At 46.6% G+C, this 22,229-nt stretch overlaps 1 protein-coding gene across 2 annotated transcripts in view; it reads right to left on the reverse strand.

The window, feature by feature from the left end:
- Nucleotides 1-22,229, reverse strand: part of COL15A1 (collagen type XV alpha 1 chain) — a 904,466-nt gene that overhangs the window by 61,811 nt on the left and 820,426 nt on the right. For both annotated transcript variants that reach the window (XM_073678442.1, XM_073678441.1), the window contains exon 38: nt 21,128-21,187. In XM_073678442.1, the coding sequence (XP_073534543.1) occupies nt 21,128-21,187 (60 nt within the window). The remainder of the gene's footprint in view (nt 1-21,127; nt 21,188-22,229) is intronic.

A 22,229-nucleotide genomic window follows, 5' to 3' on the forward strand; every position in this document is an offset into this window, starting at 1 on the left:
AGAATAATGGAAACCATATAATGCTCCATACAGAATAATGGGCCCCATATAATGCCCCGTAAAGTACAATGGACCCCATTTATTGCTCCATACAGAATAATGTGCCTCATATAATGCTCTATATAAAATAATGGGCCTCGCATAATGCTCCATACAGAATAAAAAAAAACATATATAGCTCCATATTGAATAATGGGCCCTGTATAATACTCCATACAGAATAAGAAAGCCCATATAGTGCTCTATATAGAATAATGGGCCTCATATAATGCTTCATATAGAATAATGGGCCCCATATAATACTCCAAACAGAATAAAGAACACCATATATTGCTCCATATAGAATAATGGGCCTCATATAATGCTCCATATAGAATAATGGGCACCATAAAATGCTCCATACAGAATAAAGAACCCCATATATTGCCCCATACCGAATAATGGGCCTCATATAATGCTCCATATAGAATAATGGGCCCCTTATAATGCTCCATACAGAATAAAGAACCCATGTAATGCTCCATAAAGAATAAAGAACCCCATAGATTGCCCCATACAGCATAATGGGCCATATATAATGTTCCATACAGAATAATGGAAGCCATATAATGCTCCATAACGAATAATGGGCCCCATATATTGCCCCTTAAAGTACAATGAACCCCATATATTGCTCTATACAGAATAATGGGCCTCATATAATGCTTCATACAGAATAATGGGCCCAATATAAAGCTCCATACAGAATAATGGGACACATTTAATGCTCCATGTCGAATAATGGGCCCCACATAATCCCCTATATCGTGCTCCATAAAGAATAATGGGCCTCATAAAATGCTCCATATAGAATATTGGGCCCAATATAATGCTCCAAACAGAATAATGGGCCCCATATAATGCTCCATACAGAATAATGGGCTAGTATAATGCTCCTTACAGAGTAATGGATCCCATATAATGCTCCATACCGAATAATGGGCCACATATAATGCCGCGTAAAGTACAACGGACCCCATATATTGCTCCATACAGAATAATGTGCCTCATATAATGCTCTATATAGAATAATGGGCCCCGTATAATGCTCCATACAGAATAAAGAACCCCATATATTGCTCCATATAGAATAATGGGCCACATATAATGCTCCATATAGAATAATGGGCCCGTATAATACTCCAAACAGAATAAAGAACCCCATATATTGCTCCATATAGAATAATGGGCTTAATATAATGCTCCATATAGAATAATGGGCCCCATATAATGCTCCAAACAGAATAATGGGACCCATATAAAGTTCCATACGGAATAATGAACCCAATATAATGCTACATACAGAAAAATGGAACCCATATAATGTTCCATACCGAATAATGGGCCCCATATAATGCCCCATACAGTACAATGGATCCTATATATTGCCCCATACAGAACAATCGGCCTCATATAATGCTCCATATAGAATAATGGGCCCCATATATTACCCCATACAGAATAATGAACCCCATATAATGCTCCATACAGAATAAAGAACCCCATATATTGCCCCATACGGAATATTGGGCCTGAGATAATGCTCCATATAGAATAATGGGCCCCGTATAATACTCCAAACAGAATAAAGAACCACATATATTGCTCCATACAGCATAATGGGCCCAATATAATGTTCCATACAGAGTAATGGAACCCATATAATGCTTTATACCGAATAATGGTCCCCATATAATGCACCGTAAAGTACAATGGACCCCATATATTGCTCCATACAAAATAATGGGCCTCATACAATGCTCCATATAGAATAATGGACCCCGTATAATGCTCCATACAGAATAAAGAACCCAATATATTGCTTCATACAGAATAATGGGCCTCATGTAATGCTCCAAACAAAATAATGGTACCCATATAATGCTCGATACGGAATAATGGGCCCAAAATAATGCTCCATAACGAATAATGGAACCAATATAATGCTCCATACCGAATAATGGGACTAATATAATGCCCCATACAGTACAATGGACCCCATATATTGCTCCATACTGAATAATGGACCTCATATAATACTCCATACAGAATAATGGACCCCATAAAATGCTCCATACAGAATAAAGAACACCATATATTGCCCCATACAGAATAATGGGCCTCCTATAATGCTCCATATAGAATAATGGGCCCCATAAAATGATCCAAACAGAATAATGGGACCCATATAATGCCCCATACGGAATATTGGGCCCAATATAATGCTCCATACAGAATAATGGAACCCATAAAATGCTCCATACCGAATAATGGGCCCCATATAATGCCCCATACTGTACAATGGACCCCATATAATGCTCCATACAGAATAATGGACACCATATATTGCTCCATACAGAATAATGGGCCTCAAATAATGCTCCATACAGAATAATGTGCCCCGTATAATGCTCCATACAGAATAAAGAACCCCATATATTGCTCCATACAGAATAATGAAGCACATTTAATGATCCACATAGAATAATGGGCCCCATATAATGCTCCATACAGAATAATGGGCCCCATATAATGCTCCATACAGAATAATGGGCCCAATATAATGCTCCATACAGAATAATGGAACCCATATAATGCTCCATACTGAATAATGGGCCCCATATAATGCACCACACAGTACAATGGGCCCCATATAATGCCCCACAAAAAAAATGGACCCAATATATTGCTCCACACAGAATAATGTGCCTCATATAATGCTCCATATAGAATAATGGGCACTGTATAACGCTCCATACAGAATAAAGAACCCTATATATTGCTCCATGTAGAATAATGGGCCTTATATAATTCTCCCTATAGAATAATGGGCCCCGTATAATACTCCATACTGAATAAAGTACCCCATATATTGCTCCATATAGAATAATGTGCCTCATATAATGCTCCATATAGAATAATGGGCCCCATATAATACTCCAAACAGAATAAAGAAGCCCATATATTGCTCCATACAGAATAATGGGCCTCATAGAATTCTTTATATAGAATAATGGGCCCCATATAATGCTCCAAACAGAATAATGGGACCCATATAATGCTCCATATGGAATAATGAGCCCAATATAATGCTCCATAGAGAAAAATGGAACCCATATAATGCTCCCTACCGAATAATGGGCCCCATATAATGCCCCATACAGTACAATGGACCCCATATATTGCTCCATACTGAATAATGGACCTCATATAATGCGCCATACAGAATAATGGAACCCATATAATGCTCCATACAGAATACAGAACCCCATATATTGCCCCATACTGAATAATGGGCCTCAAATAATGCTCCATATAGAATAATGGGCGATGTATAATGCTCCATACAGAATAAAGAAACCCATATATTGCTCAATACAGAATAATGGACCTAATATAATACTCCATATAGAAAAATGGGCCCCATATAATGCTCCAAACAGAATAATGGGACCCATATAATGCTCCATACGGAATAATGGGCCCTATATAATGCTCCATACAGAATATTGGAACCCATATAATGCTTCATACCGAATAATGGGCCCAATATAATGCCCCATACAGTACAATGGACCCCATATAGTGCTCCATACAGATTAATGTGCCTTATATAATGCTCCATATAGAATGATGGGCCCCGTATAATGCTCCATACAGAATAAAGAACCCCATTTATTGCTTCATATAGAATAATGGGCCTCATATAATGCTCCATATAGAATAATGGGCCTCATATAATGCTTCATATAGAATAATGGGCCCCATATAATGCTCCACACAGAATAATGGACCCATATAATGTTTCATACAGAATAATGGGCCTCATATAATGCTCCATACAGAATATTGTGCCTTTTTTAATGCTCCATACAGTACAAAGTACCCCATATATTGCTCGATACACAATAATGGGGCTCAAGTAATGCTCCATATATAATAATGGGCCCAATATAATGCTCCATACAGAGTAAAAAAAACATACAATGCTCCATACAGAATAATGGGCCCAATATAATGCTCCATACAGAATAATGGAACCCATATAATGCTCCATACCGAATAATGAGCCTCATATAATGCCCTGTAAAGTATAATGGACCCCATATAATGCTCCATACAGAATAATGGGCCTCATATAATGCTCCATATAGAATAATGGGCCCCTTATAATGCTCCATACAGAATAAAGAACGCCATATATTGCTCCATACAGAATAATGGGTCTTTAATAATGCTCCATATAGAATAATGGGCCCCATATAATGCTCCAAACAGAATAATGGACCCATATATTGCTTCATACAACATAATGGGCCCAATATAAATCTCCATACAGAATAATGGAACCCATTTAATGCTCCATATCGAATAATGGGCCCCACATTATTCCCCATACAGTACAATGGACCCCATATAATGCTCCATACAGAATAATGGACCCCATATATTGCTCCATACAGAATAATGGGCCTCATATAATGCTCCATACAAAATATTGTGCCCCGTATAATGCTCCATACAGAATAAAGAACCCCATTTATTGCTCCATATAGAATAATGGGGCTCATTTAATGCTCCTTATAGAATAATGGGCCCCATATAATGCTCCATACAGAATAATGGGCCCCATTATTTTTTTTTGCAGCATCAAAAACATGATAGAAACGCATGTTAAAATTACACACACAAAAATACAATAAAAAAACGCGAGTAAACTAATTTAAATAATAGGTGCAGAAATTCTGCAACATCGAAGACTCAACAAAAACTCATTGTTGGAAAGCAGCCTTAGGTCTCATGAAGATGTCAGTGATTTTTCTTGTACGCAAAAAACACCCCCATTGTTATTCAGAGTTTCATCCGAGCTTGCTCAGTGTCAGTGTTTACCATTAGAGTTTAGTCAGTTTTTCTAGAATGAAAAAAAAAAACCTAATGTAGACTTCTCGAGCTTCTCACATCAAACAGTGTGTGAAAAACGGATCGCACACAGATGGCATCCGATTGTGGACTGAAACTTGGATAAAAATAGGTCATGTCTAAATATGTATATCTTCTCTTTGTGCCCTCCAATGTTTAGGCACACAGGGGCTCTCCAAACGCGACATGGTGTCCGCTAACAAACTGAATGGAAAATCGGCTCAAATTGTTAGCGGACACCATGTCGCGTTTGGAGAGCCCCTGTGTGCCTAAACATTGGAGCTCCCCCACAAGTGACCCCATTTTGGAAACTAGACCCCCCAGGGAACTTATCTAGATGGGGGGTGAGCATTTTGAACCCCCAGGTGCTTCACGAATTGATTCGTAAAAGTGAAAAAAAAAAAATTCCACAAAAATTTTCTTTTTTCATTTCTCCGGATTAATTTGTGAAGCACCTGGGGGTTCAAAATGCTCACCACCCATCTAGATAAGTTTCCTGGGGGGTATAGTTTCCAAAATGGGGTCACTTGTGAGGGAGCTCCAATGTTTAGGCACACAGGGGCTCTCCAAACGCGACATGGTGTCCGCTAACAATTTGAGCCGATTTTCCATTCAATTTGTTAGCGGACACCATGTCGCATTTGGAGAGCCCCTGTGTGCCTAAACATTGGAGCTCCCCCACAAGTGACCCCATTTTGGAAACTAGATCCCCCAGGGAACTTATCTAGATGGGTGGTGAGCATTTTGAACCCCCAGTCCCAGTTTGTCAGGACACGTTTCTCATTGGAAACGGGTGACCTTTCTTATCCCCCTTTTATGGCAGACCCGGCACCTTTTTCTTACTGTGACCTCACCGGGAAAATGTTGCCCTGGTACCGCACGGGAGACTCGAGTTCCAGGGGTGCTAGGGCCCGCTTCTACTTCACCTCTAAAAATCAGGTCCTTTATCACCGCCTCCTGGAAGTTGAGGAAGGTGTTGGTGGTCTGGCCTGCACATCGTGATAGCACATATGCGTTATACAGTGCCATTTGAACGATGTGCACGGCCAGTTTTTTGTACCAAACCTTCGCCTTCCACATGGCTCTGTAGGGCTGGAGGACTTGATCAGAAAGATCAACTCCCCCATGTGCTTGTTGTACCCCAGGGCACAGTCCGGTTTGTGGACCAGTGCTGGGGTACCTCTAACTGTGGTGGCCGTGGTGCGGGAACATGGATTGTGGTCAAGAAAAAGACGTCCCTTTTGTCTTTGAACTTCACCACAACCATATTGCCGCTACATTGGGCTCGGCTCTCACCCTTTGGGAGAGGCTGCTCAATTAGCATCAAAGGGAGACCCTCTGGGTTCTGCGCACAGTACCTCAAGCGGTGGTAGTTCTGGCAGAGAGGGACTGAAATAGTGGAATGCTTGTGTAAAAGTTATCAACGTATAGATGGTAACCTTTATGAAGCAGTGGGCGGATCAAATCCCACACTATTTTCCCACTCACCTTCAGAGCAGGTGGACATTCTGGGGGCTGGATCCTCGAATCTTTTCCTTCGTACACTCTAAAGCTGTGAGTGTACCCTGAGGCATTCTAGCACAGCTTGCAGAGTTTTATTCCGTACCTGGCCCTCTTACTGGGCAGGTATTGTCGGAATTGAAGCCTCCCTTTGAAGTGGATGAGGGATTCATCCACAGAAATTTCCCTTTGGGGAACGTACACTTCAGCAAACTAGTTGCTGAAGTGTTCGATGACCGGACGAATTTTGAACAGTCTGTCAAAATTTGGGTCATCGCGGGGAAGGCTGTCAGCGTTATCCCTGAAATGTAAGAATTTGTGAATGACATCAAATCTTTTGCGGGTCATCACCATTCCGAACACTGGAGTTTGATATAAAATATCGGTACTCCAGTATTGGCGGATTTCTGGTTTCTTCACAATCCCCATGTGAAGTACCAGTCCCCAATATTTCAACATTTCTACTGAGTCAATGGGACTCCAAGTAGAAAACATTGAATTTGGGTTTGCAGCCAAAAACTGTTGGGCGTAGATATGGGTCTGCTCCACCATGAGACTGACAATGGCCTCAGAGAAATAGACTTTGAAAAAGTCTATTTCCCTGAGGTTTGCTGTCTCAACCTGGATTCCTGATTGGGGAAGGAAATCAGGAATCCGTGGAGTGTAATTTTCAGGGACCGGGGTACACATGGGGGCCCTGGTGCTAGGTTGGGCGTGACTAGCACCAGGTTGAGTGTTACTCACAGATGGCTGTAGGTCTTCTTCCACGGCCTCCGGACGATGTCTTGACCTGTGACGTCGTCTTGGTGCCGAGTCGGTGTCACTGGAGGAGGAAGAATGGGAGGAATAGAGGAACGTGGGGTCCTCTCCCTCACTATCAGCTTCAGAGGCAATAATGGAAAATGCCTCCTCAGCTGTGTACGCCCTAGACTGGGATGAGCGGGACGGGCGGGACATTTTGTGTGCTGTGTGTGTGTGAGTAAAAAAATCAAAACTTTATTATAGTGTGAGTGTACGTGTGTGTGTATGTGTGAGTGCTTGGTGTAACCTTCTGCAGTCACGTGTGGGGACGATCAGGTGTAGGGGATGGTCAGGTGTAGGGGACGGTCAGGTGTAGGGGACGGTAAGGCGTAGGGGGCACGCTCAGGCACATGGGGAGCGCTCAGGCAGAGGGGGCGCACTCAGGCACACGGGGCGCGCTCAGGCACACGGGGCGCAGGAGGGGGCGCACTCAGGCACACGGGGCGTACTCAGGCACACGGGGCGCGCTCAGGCAGAGGGGGCGCAGGAGGGGGAGCGCTCAGGCACACGGGACACGGTCAGGCAGAGGGGGTGCAGGAGGGGGCGCGCTCAGGCACAAGGGGCACGCTCAGGCACACGGAGCGCAGGAGGGGGCACACTCAGGCACACGGGGTGCGCTCAGGCAGAGGGCGCAGGAGGGGGCACGCTCAGGCACGCGGCACGCTCAGGCACACGGGGTGCAGGAGGGGGCGCACTCAGGCACATAGGGCGCGGTCAGGCACACGGGGCGCAGGAGAGGGCGCACTCAGGCACACGGGGCGTGCTCAGGCACATGGGGCGCGCTCAGGCAGAGGGGGCGCAGGAGGGGGCAAGCTCAGGCACACGGGGCACGCTCAGGCACACGGAACGCAGGAGGGGGCGCACCCAGGCATACGGGGCGCGCTCAGGCACACGGGGCGCAGGAGGGGGTGCACTCAGGCATACGGGGTGCGCTCAGGCACTGGGGCGCAGGAGGGGGCACACTCAGGCACACGGCGTGCGCTCAGGCAGAGGGGGCGCAGGAGGGGGCACGCTCAGGCACACAGGGCACGCTCAGGCACACGGGGTGCAGGAGGGGGTGGTCAGGCGTAGGAGGGGCAGAAAGGGGGGCAGGAAGCTGGCAGTAGCAGCAGCAGGGGGGGGTGATCACTGGGGCAGAAGGGGGCAGAAAGGGGGGCAGGAGCCGGCAGCAGCAAGGGGGGTAGGAGGCCGGCAGCAGCAGTGGGGGTGATTACTGGGTTGGGGGGGGGATGATCACTGGGGACGGGGGGGTGATCACTGGGATGGGGGGGTGATCACTGGGACAGGGGGATGATCACTGGGAGAGATGGTGGGTGATCACAGGCGCAGGGGATTTACAGTGAGCCTGCTGCTGCCTGTGATCACCTTACACCGGCTGGCAGAAGGAGAGCACAAGCCGGTGGATGAAGACGTGGGAGATGGAGCGGAGGCAGCGGTATGAAATTGGACTGGGGTGGAGGGGGGGGGGTCGGGGGCTAAGTGGGGGCTGGAGTCGGACAAGGGGGGAAATATTACCAGCGGCGGATCGGTGACGGCGGCGGCAATGGGGGGCGGCGGCGGATTGGTGGCGGCGGGAGCAGATTGGTGGGTGACCAAGCTCATCAGCTTCCACAGACGGGATGAAGCTGGAGAGCTTGGTCAGCCATTGTAAAAACAACCCCCTCCACATCTGATTGGAGGGCTAGCGTCACATGGACACTAGCCCCAATCAGATCTGGAAGGGGGGACAGAGGTGACACTCCCTCCAGCCAATGGCTGATGCTATATGCATCAGGCCATGCCCAGATCGTAAATATTTCACCAATTTCCATTGGTGAAATATTTAATTCATTCCGATTGGCAGTTTCACTAACATGAAAGTGAAACTGCCAATCGGAGGGGTCCTAGGCACGGGGGGGTTAATCCACCCCCTGTGGGGTCAACTACAGGTTGTCCAGTTGCATCAGCAACTGTGACACCTGAGTGACCCCGCTCGCACACGCTGTAGGGGCGCGATCTCGCCATGTCACAGACGCTGTGACATGGGTTGGGAACGCACCAGTTTCCATGTCACAGACGCTGTGACACGGGTCGGGAAGGGGTTAAGATGCTTGTCTATAATTTTCTTTCTAATCTCCTGAGACAACTCTTTCCTTTGCTTCCTCTGGTCCATGTTCAGTGTGGTACACACCATGTCACCAAACAGCACAGTGAATATCTGTAGCCCTATATACAGGCCCACTGACTGATTACAACATTGTAGACACCTGTGATGCTAATTAGTGGACACAACTTGATTAAACATGTCCCTTTTGTCACATTATTTTCAGGGGTACCATCATTTCTGTCCAGGCCTATTTCAGGAGTTTAATTTTTTTTTAAATTCTGTGGAAGCAGGGTTGAAAAGCAATGTCTGACTTTCATTTGTTCATTTTCATAGATTTTTAATTTATTAATTTTGTCAGATTCAAGTTATTTCTGTGACCATTGTGGGTTTTTCTTTCATTAAACGAGGGGTACCAACAATTTTGACCACGTGTGTATATAGAGTCCAGAGTGATCTATTTCAAGTGTTTACTTCTGTTAATGTTGATGATTATGGCTTACAGCCAATGAAAACACAAAAGTCATTATCTCAGTAAATTAGAATACTTTATAACAACAGATTGAAAAAATGTTTTTAAAATCCGAAATGTTGGCCTACTGAAATGCACACTTAGTCGGGGCTCCTTTTGCATCAATTACTGCACCAATGCGGCGTGGCATGGAGGCGATCAGCCTGTGGCACTGCTGAGGTGTTATGGAAGCTGTAGCGTCGGCGTCCCTGCCTCCTGCTAGGCAGGGACGCTGTTCCCCTCACCTCTCCGCTCCGTGCCCGTCGTCTTCCTCCCGCTCTGCTAGCAGCGCGCACCCCTTCCCAGCCACGGTGCTTAGGGCGCGCGCGCGCTCCCCCTCTCTTAAAGGGGCCGCGCGCGCCGTCCTAAGGAGTCCCCGGCCAATGGCCGGAGGACTTCACCATATATAAGGCACCTCCTCCAAAATGGAGGTGCCCGAGCAATGTTGTTGCACTGTTCACTACTCTGCTTCAGCCCTCAGGTCCCGTTTCCAGTTACCTGCCAGTTACCTGCCAGTTTCCTGCCAGTTTGCTGTTTGATTTCTGCCTGTTATCCGCTTACCTGCTTGCTAGCCTGAGGTCCGACGGTCTGCCTTCCGACACCAGTCAGTCTGTCTATGGACCAGCTTGCCCGCTCACCTGGGAGCGCTCATCTGCTACCTGCCTGTTAGCCTACCTGGAGGCTCCGCCGTCACGTGCTGTGACCACCTGCCAGTCCAGAGACTCTTGCCCGCTCACCTGGGAGCGCTCACCTGCTACCTGTCTGCTAGCCTACCTGGAGGCTCCGCCGTCACGAGCTGTGACCACCTGCCAGTCCAGAGACTCTTGCCCGCTTACCTGGGAGCGCTCATCTGCTACCTACCTGTTAGCCTACCTGGAGGCTCCGCCGTCACGAGCTGTGACCACCTGCCAGTCCAGAGACTCTTGCCCGCTCACCTGGGAGCGCTCATCTGCTACCTACCTGTTAGCCTACCTGGAGGCTCCGCCGTCACGTGCTGTGACCACCTGCTAGTCCAGAGACTCTCGCCTGCTCATCTGGAAGCACACATCTGCCATCTGCCTGCTAGCCTACCTGGAGGCTCAGCCGTCACAGGTCGTACCTACCCTTTACCCAGAGACTGTCCAGGTCACTTGCCGTGACCTCCTGCCCGTTCACCCAGAGACTGTCCCGGTCACTTGCTGTGACCTCCTGCCCGTTTAACCCAGAGACTGTCCCGGTCACTTGCCGTGACCCCCTGCCCGTCCACCCAGAGACTGCCCCGGTCACTTGCTGTGACCTCCTGCCCGCTTACCCAGAGACTGTCCCGGTCACCTCCTGTGACTACCTGCCTGTTTTCCCTGGTCGCCACCCGCTTCTTTACAAGGACCGCCCCCTTGTATAAGTTGCTCAGAGGTTCCGCCTCCCAGACCCGTTACAGAAGCCCAGGTTGCTTTGATAGCAGCCTTCAGCTCGTCTGCATTGATGGGTCTGGTGTCTCTCATCTTCCTCTTGACAATACCCCATAGATTCTCTATGGGGTTAAGGTCAGGCGAATTTGCTGGCCAATCAAGCACAGTGATACTGTTGTTTTTAAACCAGGTATTGGTCCTTTGGGCAGTGTGGACAGGTGCCAAGTCCTGCTGGAGAAGGAAATTTCCATCTCCAGAAAGCTTTGTTGGCAAAGGGAAGCATGAAGTGCTCTAAAATTTCCTGGTAGACAGCTGTGCTGACTTTGGTCTTGATAAAACACAGTGGACCTACACCAGCAGATGACATGGCTCCCCAAACCATCACTGATTGTGGAAACTTCACACTAGACCTCAAGCAGCTTGGATTTTGTGCATCTCAACTCTTCCTCCAGACTCTGGGACCTTGATTTCCAAATGAAATGCAAAATTTACTTTGCATTTACTTAGTGTGCCTTCTGAACATCTGTCAAGTCAGCAGTCTTTCCCATGATTGTGGAGCCTACTGAAACAGACTAAGGGACCTTTCTAAACGCTTAGGAAGCCTTTGCAGGTGTTTTTTGTTGATTATTCAAATTTACTGAGATAATGAATTTTGTGTTTTCATTGGCTGTAAGCCATAATCATCAACATTAACAGACATAAACACTTGAAATAGATCATATAATATATGAGTTTCACTTTTTGTATTGAAGTAAATTAACTTTTTGATGATATTCTAATTTAGTGAGATGCACCTGTGGATATATATATATATCACCATGGCAACGATCGGGACCTCGCGGGGTCTCCTATCCAAGAGCAGATCGCAGCAGTTAGGGTGTTAAAGTGCCGAGTGTCGGGAATTAGCTGACACCCAGCGTCGATCGCGCCCACACAGCCTGTGCGTGGGCATGATCGCAGTGTCGTAATAATACGTACCTTGGTTCATAAGTACTAGAGATGAGCGTTGTTCTACTCGAACTGTTCGCCAATCTCAAATTCTAGCTGTTTTGGGCGGTGTTCGAGCCGTTCGGCGAACACGAACAATTTGAGAAAAATTCGGCTGTTCGAGGTTATGTTCGATAACTGTTCGTGCACCAAAATCATAACTGGATTTTTTCTCAGTAATGATGAAAATTAATGTTAATACGCAGTTTGAGTGTACAGCGGGGTGGGGGGAGGGGCAGGGGATGGATCTCTGCAGGAACAATGAAGATCTCCATTTTTTTTTTCTCTTTCCCACATTTACAGTGGGGAGGTGCAATCTGTCAGCCTATCAGCAGCGCACACACGGAGCGAAGTGCTTTTTTTCACACAAGCAAGGGCATGTGTCATTGGCAGTGTATGTCACATGTCCTTGCATTATAAGACCAAGCCATTTTCCCCGTCGCCACCATTTTCTCACTGCTGCAGCTGCGTGTTAGACGGCACCGCTGTTGCTGTGTGCGCTATACCTTGTTAATTTCAAGCCAATTTTCGCACAAATCTACAGATAGCTTGGGAGTAGGGAATAGTTGTGATTGCAGTCCTTTTAAGGACTAGGTTACAGCATTTCCTACGACTTTTATCAGGCAGGTCTGTGCTCTTAAATAGATAGATTGTGGGAGTAAAGACTAATTGTAATTGGAGTCCTTTTCAGGACTAGGTTACATCAGTTCCTATCAGTTTTTGCCAGGCAGGTCTGTGCCAGTGCTGTGCAAGTTTTTTTCACAGCATTTGGCTGAATCTAGCAAAGCTAATCCCTTTTGGCCTATTGCAGAGTGTGTTAGTCAGTGGAGTAGCCTATCTGTGTTGCAAGATATATCACCTGTGTATAGAATACCAATTTTTTTACTGCACCTAGTGAAGTAAAATCTTTTGGGCATAGCATCATTCTATTAGTCCATCTATACTGACCTCCATCAGGTTGCAAATTGAATATAATTTTTTTCTGCATCTAGCTCTGAAAAAATATTGGGCTTCTAGCTGTGTGTGGGACTTGTTGTATTAGTCCATCTATACTGACCTCCATCAGGTTGCAAACTGAATATATTTTTTTCTGCATCTACCTCTGAAAAAATATTGGGCTTCTAGCTGTGTGTGGGACTTGTTTTATTAATCCATCTATACAGACCTCCATCAGGTTGCAAACTGAATATATTTTTTTCTGCATCTACCTCTGAAAAAATATTGGGCTTCTAGCTGTGTGTGGGACTTGTTGTATTAGTCCATCTATACTGACCTCCATCAGGTTGCAAACTGAATATATTTTTTTCTGCATCTACCTCTGAAAAAATATTGGGCTTCTAGCTGTGTGTGGGACTTGTTCTATTAATCCATCTATACAGACCTCCATCAGGTTGCAAACTGAATATATTTTTTTCTGCATCTACCTCTGAAAAAATATTGGGCTTCTAGCTGTGTGTGGGACTTGTTGTATTAGTCCATCTATACTGACCTCCATCAGGTTGCAAACTGAATATATATTTTTCTGCATCTACCTCTGAAAAAATATTGGGCTTCTAGCTGTGTGTGGGACTTGTTCTATTAATCCATCTATACAGACCTCCATCAGGTTGCAAACTGAATATATTTTTTTCTGCATCTACCTCTGAAAAAATATGTGGCCTTCTAGCAGTGTGTGGGACTTTCTCTATTAGTCCATCTATACTGACCTCCATCAGGTTGCAAACTGAATATAATTTTTTTCTGCATCTAGCTCTGAAAAAATATTTGGCCTTCTAGCAGTGTGTGGGACTTTCTCTATTAGTCCATCTATACTGACCTCCATCAGGTTGCAAATTAAAAATAATTTTTATCTGCATCTACAGTACCTCTGAAAAAATATTTGGGCTTCTAGCTGTGTGTGGGACTTGGTCTATTAGTCCATCTATACTGACCTCCATCAGGTTGCAAATTGAAAATAATTTTCATCTGCATCTAGCTCTGAAAAAATATTTGGCCTTCTAGCAGTGTGTGGGACTTTCTCTATTAGTCCATCTATACTGACCTCCATCAGGTTGCAAATTGAATATAATTTTTATCTGCATCTAGCTCTGAAAAAATATTTGGCCTTCTAGCAGTGTGTGGGACTTTCTCTATTAGTCCATCTATACTGACCTCCATCAGGTTGCAAATTAAAAATAATTTTTATCTGCATCTACCTCTGAAAAAATATTTGGGCTTCTAGCTGTGTGTGGGACTTGTTCTATTAGTCCATCTATACTGACCTCCATCAGGTTGCAAATTGAATATAATTTTTTTCTGCATCTAACCCAGCCAATAGTTTTGGCCTAATACCACAGTTTGGCCACTCAGCTCTGCTCGGTTCCCATCCATTGTTTTTTTGTGCAAACAACTCCAGAGTTGTGAATTAGTTAACCACCAAAATGAGTGGAAAAAGGCCTGCTGCTGGTGGAAAGGGGAATAGGCGTGTTGGGAAGGGGAAAAAAGGTTGTGTCCGTGGGGTAGGTGTTAAAGCAACAGTAACATCTGCAGAAGAAAGACCATCTTCCAGCCAAACTAAAATGTCTACTTCTTTTAGCGGACAATGTGATAAGATCCCTTTCTTACGGCCACGCCAATCGCTACAAATTCCAGATGAGGCACAAAAACAGCAGGTGCTTCAACGGATATCAAGTGCTCCTTTAAGTGGGCTCTCCTCCACATCAACTTCAACATCACAAATACTCCAGTCCTCAAAGGTCTCACCCCAATCGCACTTGCTTCCTCACAGCTCCCAAATCTCCAGCTGCCCGTCTGAGTATGAGGTAGAACAGATGGTTGAGTCTGCAGAGCTGTTTACTCATACTATAGCCTGGGAATCAGAGGTCGACTCCAGCGCTTCTGTGAATCCAGACGAGGAAATGATCTGCACTGATGCCCAGAATCTTTATGAGTCGGATCCAGGACCAGACGCAGAAGGTTCTGACCATAATGTAGACCCTCATTCCCAAACTGTAACTCCTGTTGGTGGAGACAATGAGGAAGACGATGATAAGACTCAAATACCTGATTGGAGCGACAACTTTAGTTTTTTGTCAGGGCAGGAACAGGTTGGCTCTGAGGACGACGGGTGTGATAACGCACAGGGTGATGATGATGAGGTTGGAGATCCCACTTACTGTCAACCCACAGTCAGCCAAGAGATGAGGTCAGCAGAGGAGGTGGAGGAAGATGCTAGTGACGACGAGGTCAGGTTGCGCCTTCCTGGACAGAGACGTAGTACTGGAAGCACGTCAACAACTGCATCCTCAAACACAACTCTGCCTCTCACCACAAGTCGTGGTGGCTCTTCAGGTCGCATGGGTGCTAAACCTTGCATAGCCTGGGCATTTTTTCAGATCGATAAAGATGACCCAACTCGTGTTATCTGTAACATTTGTCAGCAAAAGCTAAGTAGAGGCCAAAAAATACATAGTTAGAGTACTTCATGCATGAACCGGCACATGGACATGAAGCATAAGTTGCAGTGGGAAGCTCAGTGTGCTACAATGCGGCCTAGCCGGCCGGGCCAACCACCGTCTGCCATATCTTGTGCATCCGCGGCCTCTTCATCCTCTGTGACTGGGGGGACAGCAGTCACACCTGTTTTGGGGCGCAGACCTGCCACCTCTTTACCCGCAACAGCCAGCGTGATTGGCAGGTCATCATTTTCTTTGGAGGTGGTAACACCAGCTGGTGTTGAGCGCTGTCCGACATCGATAGCACCACCTTTGGATCAAGGCAACCTAACATGTCCGCCTGCATCTTCCTCACAGACCGGCAGTTTGCCGGGGACACCCTTATCAACCCCGTCTAAGCACAATAGCCAGCCCTCGGTCCCTCAGATGTGGACAAGTAAAAGACCATTTCCTCCTAGCCATGAGAAAGCTAAGAGGTTGAATTTCACCATCTGCAAGCTCTTGGCTACAGAAATGCTGCCTTTCCGCCTGGTGGACACAGAGGATTTTCGAGACCTTATGTCCGTCGCAGTGCCCCAGTACCAGATGCCCAGTCGGCACTACTTCTCAAAGAAAGGTGTGCCTGCGCTCCACCAGCATGTCGCACACAACATCACCGCTTCTTTGAGAAACTCTGTGTGTGACAGGGTGCATTTCACCACAGACACTTGGACGAGTAGGCATGGACAGGGGCGTTACATGTCGCTGACTGGGCACTGGGTAACTATGGTGACAGCAGGACAAGGGGCTGCTGTCCTAGTCTTGCCGTCCCCACGAGTTGTGCGTCAATCCTCTTTATGTCAAAGTTCCTCCACTGCTTCTGCCTCCTCAACCTCCTCTCGGTCTTCCACCTGCACCCAAAGCCTGTCTGGTCATGCCACAAGCTTTCTAACTGCGCAGAAGGGATCCTGCACACCTCCTTACTATGCTGGCAGTAGGGCTCAACGTCATCAGGCGGTTTTTACATTGAAATGTCTGGGAAATGTGAGTCACACAGCTGAGGAGTTGTGGTCAGCTCTGGAGAACCAATTTCATGAATGGTTGTCTCCACTGGACCTGAAACCAGGGAAGGCCGTGTGCGACAATGCTGCAAACCTGGGTGTGGCCCTTCGCCGGGGCAATGTCACACACGTGCCTTGTATGGCTCACGTGTTGAACCTGGTTGTCCAGCAATTTTTAGCCCACTATCCCAGACTAGATGGCCTTCTGCAGAGGGCACGGTCGCTGTGTGCTCACTTCCGCCGTTCGCATCCCGCAGCTCAGCGACTTACCTCTCTACAGAAGTCGTTGGGCCTGCCACTTCACCGGCTAAAATGCGATGTGCCTACCCAGTGGAATTCAACTCTGCACATGTTGCAGCGACTGTGGCAGCACCGACAAGCCCTGGTGCAATACGTTCTGACGTATAGCCTGGGCCAACGAGATCCAGAGGTGGGGCAAATCACGCTGGAGGAGTGGTCTCAGATCAGGGACCTATGCACCCTTCTGCACAGTTTTGAAATGGCGACGAAGATGTTTAGTGCTGACGATGCCATTATCAGCATGACTATTCCGGTGATTTACATGCTGGAGCACATGTTAAACAGAATTCGGAGTCAGGTGGTGGCACAAGAGGAGGTGGAGGAAGTAGAGGAGGAGGAGTTGTATGCGGAAGGGCTAACATCTGCAAGGTCCAGACGGTCGGCAGCACCAAGGCGGCAGGCATGTGAGGGTGGGGGAGATGGTTTTACCAGGGCGCATGGTAGCAGCCAAACTAGTGAAGAAGGTGCAGGAGCCCAGGAAGAAGTGGAGGACGAACTGATGGAAGACTCATCAGATGAGGGAGACCTTGATCACATTTCTGTTGTGCGAGGTTGGGGGGAGAGGACAGAGGAAGGAAGCATGATTGTTACCTCGCCACCAACACAACAGGGACTTGGTGCTCCTGGATGCGCAACACACATGAGTGCCTTCTTGCTGCACTACCTGCAACATGACCCTCGAATTGTGAGAATTAGAAATAATCCTGACTACTGGGTTGCTACACTGTTAGATCCCCGGTACAAAAGTAAATTTGCAGAAATTATTCCTGCCATAGAAAGGGATGCACGCATGCAGGAGTATCAGCAGAGACTGTTGCAGAATCTTACATGTGCTTTTCCACAAAATACCAGTGGTGCACGTAGTGAATCTCACAGTTCCAACTTGCCAACCGTGGGACCGTCAAGTGTTCAGCACTCAAACCGTAACAGAACCACAGTATCTGCTGGTAACATCAATTTTGCGGAATCACTTCACCACTTTTTTAGCCCATCCTTTGCAAGGCCACAGGAGACAAGAAGTCTGACACATAGTCAGAGAGATAGGTGGACTTGGCTACTCTCATGGCTGATATAAGGAAGTCCAGCTGTGTCATTAGAGAGGTGTGTGCAAGGTGAAAAGACCTTGCTTGTGTGGCTCAGTGTCTGCTAGAGGCTGAGTGAACATCTGACGTTTAAAAGGTTGAGGCTGTGTTATATGGACTGTTTATTTTCCGTTTTAGTTCTGTTTATACTCCCCACGGGAGGAGTATAGCCTCAGGGCAGTGTATGCGGAGGATGGGGGTGATGGTGCAGGGCAGCAGCAGTAACGACACGGAGTCAGTGATGCAGTCCAGGGCCTTTACTCACAGTTCTTATTATCCAGACCACGTCTGCAGGTAACGGCTGCCCACGTCGTACTGTGCTCACCAGGTGAGGGGCTCAGACAACTCCCAGATAACTTTGGAGCGCTTCATAGGACCCCCTTTGTGTGTCCTTTGTCTGGCCTTTCTTACCAACCCTTCTGTCCGGCTGCCTCGGGCCTCCTCTTGGTAAACTTGGCGCCAGTTTCCCTGACCCTATGTGGTGCCTTCCTAGCGGGTGTAGCGAGGGACTGCGCCACATAAAATGTCACAGCCTCCTGTTTCTAGCTGAGGGTCGTTTCCTGCCTCCACTAGTTTCGGGGACCGGTCTCCCCCTTTGGCCTGACCCCTCCACGCAGGTGGATTCGGGCGTGCGGTGGCGACTCGCCCGTCCGCACCCCTGGGATCCCTTCGTTCCTCGTTCCTGGAGCCTTCTCCGCTCCTCTTCCTTCCTTCTCCCTCTTCCAGGCCTGGGCCTCTGTTACTAGGCCCGCCTCCGGAGCAGAGCTCATGCAGAGCCCCTGCTCCCTGCCACTTCTGCTCAGACTTCTCTGCACTGAACTAAGATGGTGCCCACCTTTTATACTCCCTTCTCAATGCACCCAGGAACTGCTTCCTCCCTGCTCCTGCACTACAGGGTTCCCCTTCCTCAGTGTTCCCTCCCACCCACTCCAGCCAGGGACAGGGACTGTCGTGCCCATCTCAGGGGCATATTGGTCGCCCTGCCCCACGGCAATGTGGTGTAATGCATGCAGGTGTCGGGTCCTGATCCACACTACATCCTTACCTGAGAGTGAGATATCACACCTCTGGGTGAGGTGCAATACCTCTGTAGCAACCGAGCCCTCAGGGTGCTACAGTTCCATTTATCTTCAGCCTAGGTGACGTATTGCGATACAGGGCCGTGATTATGGCTATAAAAGGGTCCCCTAGACCCCTACCCCAAGCTTTTTAAGAGAATCATATATGGCGTGCCAGGAGACTCTATGGAATGCTTTCTCAGCATCCAACGAGAGTATCTAATTACAAATTTTTAACTGCATCTAGCCTAGGAAATACTTTGTGCCTAGTAGCAGTGTCTGCTAGTCAGCGGATTATCCCGGCTGTTAAGCAAGCTACACCACCTGTAGTTTGGACACTTAATTTTTTCAAAGGAAATGCTTCGGGACCACGGGATACTCAGTGAAGAGCATCAGGAGGCACCCCAAGGCATAGGGGCTGGGACTGGCAGTAGGATGCCTTGCGGTGGACAGCCGAGCTCGATCCTTATAAAAGCTTTTTAACTGCAGCAGCTTTAGTGGACGCTACTGGAGCTGGAATTACGCGGCTGCTGGCATGAGACTTGCCCTCCAATAGATCCTTGTAAATGGATTTAAAGTGTATTCATTCAAATTAGAGAGACAATTTAAATTAAAAAGCTTAGAGCTGCCTCCACCACAGGGGGGCTCGCTCGACCCACCAGCGGACAGGCACCAGTATTGGGAGAGGGGGGCTGGCCGTCAGGGTTCACCGCGGCTCTGGCACAAAGCCGGCGACGCGGAGGAGGCACGGGCAGGAGCGGACTGAACGTGTCGGCTTCTCACTTTTTGGATTTTAGAAGGGCATGACATGCCTATATCTGTGTCTCCCCCTCCTTTTACTCCTCCACCTCTTTTCTTTTCGCATGACTATATGTACTTGTCACTTTTCCATGTGTTAGTTGTGTCTTCTGAGCAGTTTGTCAGCTTTTGGACACCTTTGAAGGTGTTTTCTATGTGTTTCTATGTGTTTTTGTTTGCCTGCCATTGGTCACGGGTGTTTGACGAACCGAACCGAACTCGAACACTACGGTGGTGGCTCAACACTAATAAGTACTAGGGCACAGGAACGTATTATTAGGCAACATGTCAGAAAGGGGTTAAATGTCCATAAACCATCCAGCTTAACAAAACAGCCTTTTCTGGGTACAACAGGTAAAACAGAACTATCTCTCTGACTGCTCGTAAACCCGGCCCTTGACACGCCCTATTAACTCTCTCAGCACTATATGTGCTGGAACCTGCTTTTCTGGGATTACATCAATGAGGCTACCAGCCTCGATAATGTATATCTCCCCTCGAGGACCTGTGCTGCGGCCATCTTACAAGGGTTAAAGAGAAGATTTTGCAACATAATAATTTATATTACAGGTTTATGGCTTAAACATTTAGAAAAAAGCTGACTAAAGGGAATCTGTGACCAGGTTTATACCTGCCAATCGAAGGGCAGCATAAATTAAAGATAGATATGATAATTTCTGTAAAGTGTCACTTATTTGGCTTCTTGCTATTGTTCTGATAAAATTACTGTTTTATCTGTTGCAGCACTGCTAGTCCTCTCAATGGTGAATTCAGTCTAAACCCACACCATACAATTGACTGTAAGCTTTCTACTTATAGTGTAGCTGGTATAGCTAGTGCTTATGAATACAGAGGACTACATGGTAGAAGCCCATCAATGGCTAGCAGAACTGAAGAAGATAAAACAGTGTTTTATCAAAACTACAGCTAGAAGTGGAATAAGTGACCCAGCATTAGAACCAAGGTATATGTCCCTCCTTTATGCTTCTTTTAGATATGGCAAGAAAAATCTGGTGACAGATTCTCTTTAACACATAAAATAATACCACTCACAGTTATTAAATGTAATAAGCATATACTATACATGCATACTTCTGTCCTCAAAAATAGAGAACAAAATTTTAAGACACACAATGTTGTCACATTTGTTGAATCATTACACTAGCAAAACAATTCCGATACTCACATTTGGTGCCTCATAGTCTGCGTTTAATCCTGGTGATAAGGCAGGAAAAGGTTGATATCCCTGTAAAGAAGAAAGGCTATAGTTTAGGTTTATGCTTTGAAATACTTGTACATTACAGAGCTTTCCTCTTTTTTGTCTTCCCAAACAGAGATTCATGTAGTATATTGTTTTGTTTTTCATACATCTGGGTAGTATAAAATGCTGTAAAGTTTCAGAGTAAAACATACCTGGTTTGGGCAGCATAAATTTGATAATCGTTTTTCTTTAAATTTTGTACTAATTTTGATTGTAGGATTATAAAATTGCTATATGCTAACACTTGATGATCTTTCAATTCGTTCAATTAAAAGGAGTTTTTCTGGACAAAGTCATCCCAGCTACAAGCACAATAAAGATTGGGTAATTTAAACTAAGGAACTTATCTAGAATAAGATTTTGTCTGCATGTGTGCCAGCAGAAATGTAGTTATTGGGGATGAGCGAACCCGAACTGTAAAGTTTGGGTTTCATACAGTACATCTAGGGTCCGGTGCTGAACTTTGGACACAGACTTTTCCCTGAAAGTCCGTTTTACTGTTCGGGTTCAGTGCCGAATAAAGTTTGTTGAAAGGCTGCAGGGCAGCCTATCAACAAACTTTTAGGCTGTGGGCACTTACTGAGCCATCACAATCATGCCAAGCATTGGCATGGCTGTGATTAGCCTGTGCAACACATGAACCGGCCTGTATAAATGCTGGATCACGGGTTGCACTGTCATTTTATTCTGAACCTGATGCAGCATGCCCTAACAGCCTGGTGCAGAGTGCCCTTAGAGTGTAATAATCTGCTGGGCACTTTTTCATCTCTACTGTGCACTTTTTTGTAAAAAAAAATGAGGAGACCATCAAATAGGGAACGTGGACGTGGCCGTGGTGCTGCTGCTGGTGGTGGTGTTGCTGCTGCAGGGAGAGGAATTGATCGTCCTGTGCCTGCTACATGTCCAAATGAAACACCTTCCTCTGCTGCATGGAAGTGATAGGATGTTCTGCGTAATTTCATAGGCCCAAGTACCGCTGGACGAATGGTGAGTCTCGAACATTTTGAGGCAATTTTAGATTGGATGG

The sequence above is a fragment of the Phyllobates terribilis genome, unplaced genomic scaffold (assembly GCF_046119375.1).
Source record: "Phyllobates terribilis strain yellow unplaced genomic scaffold, ASM4611937v1 Scaffold_4__5_contigs__length_816908805, whole genome shotgun sequence".
Classification (NCBI taxonomy): domain Eukaryota; kingdom Metazoa; phylum Chordata; class Amphibia; order Anura; family Dendrobatidae; genus Phyllobates; species Phyllobates terribilis.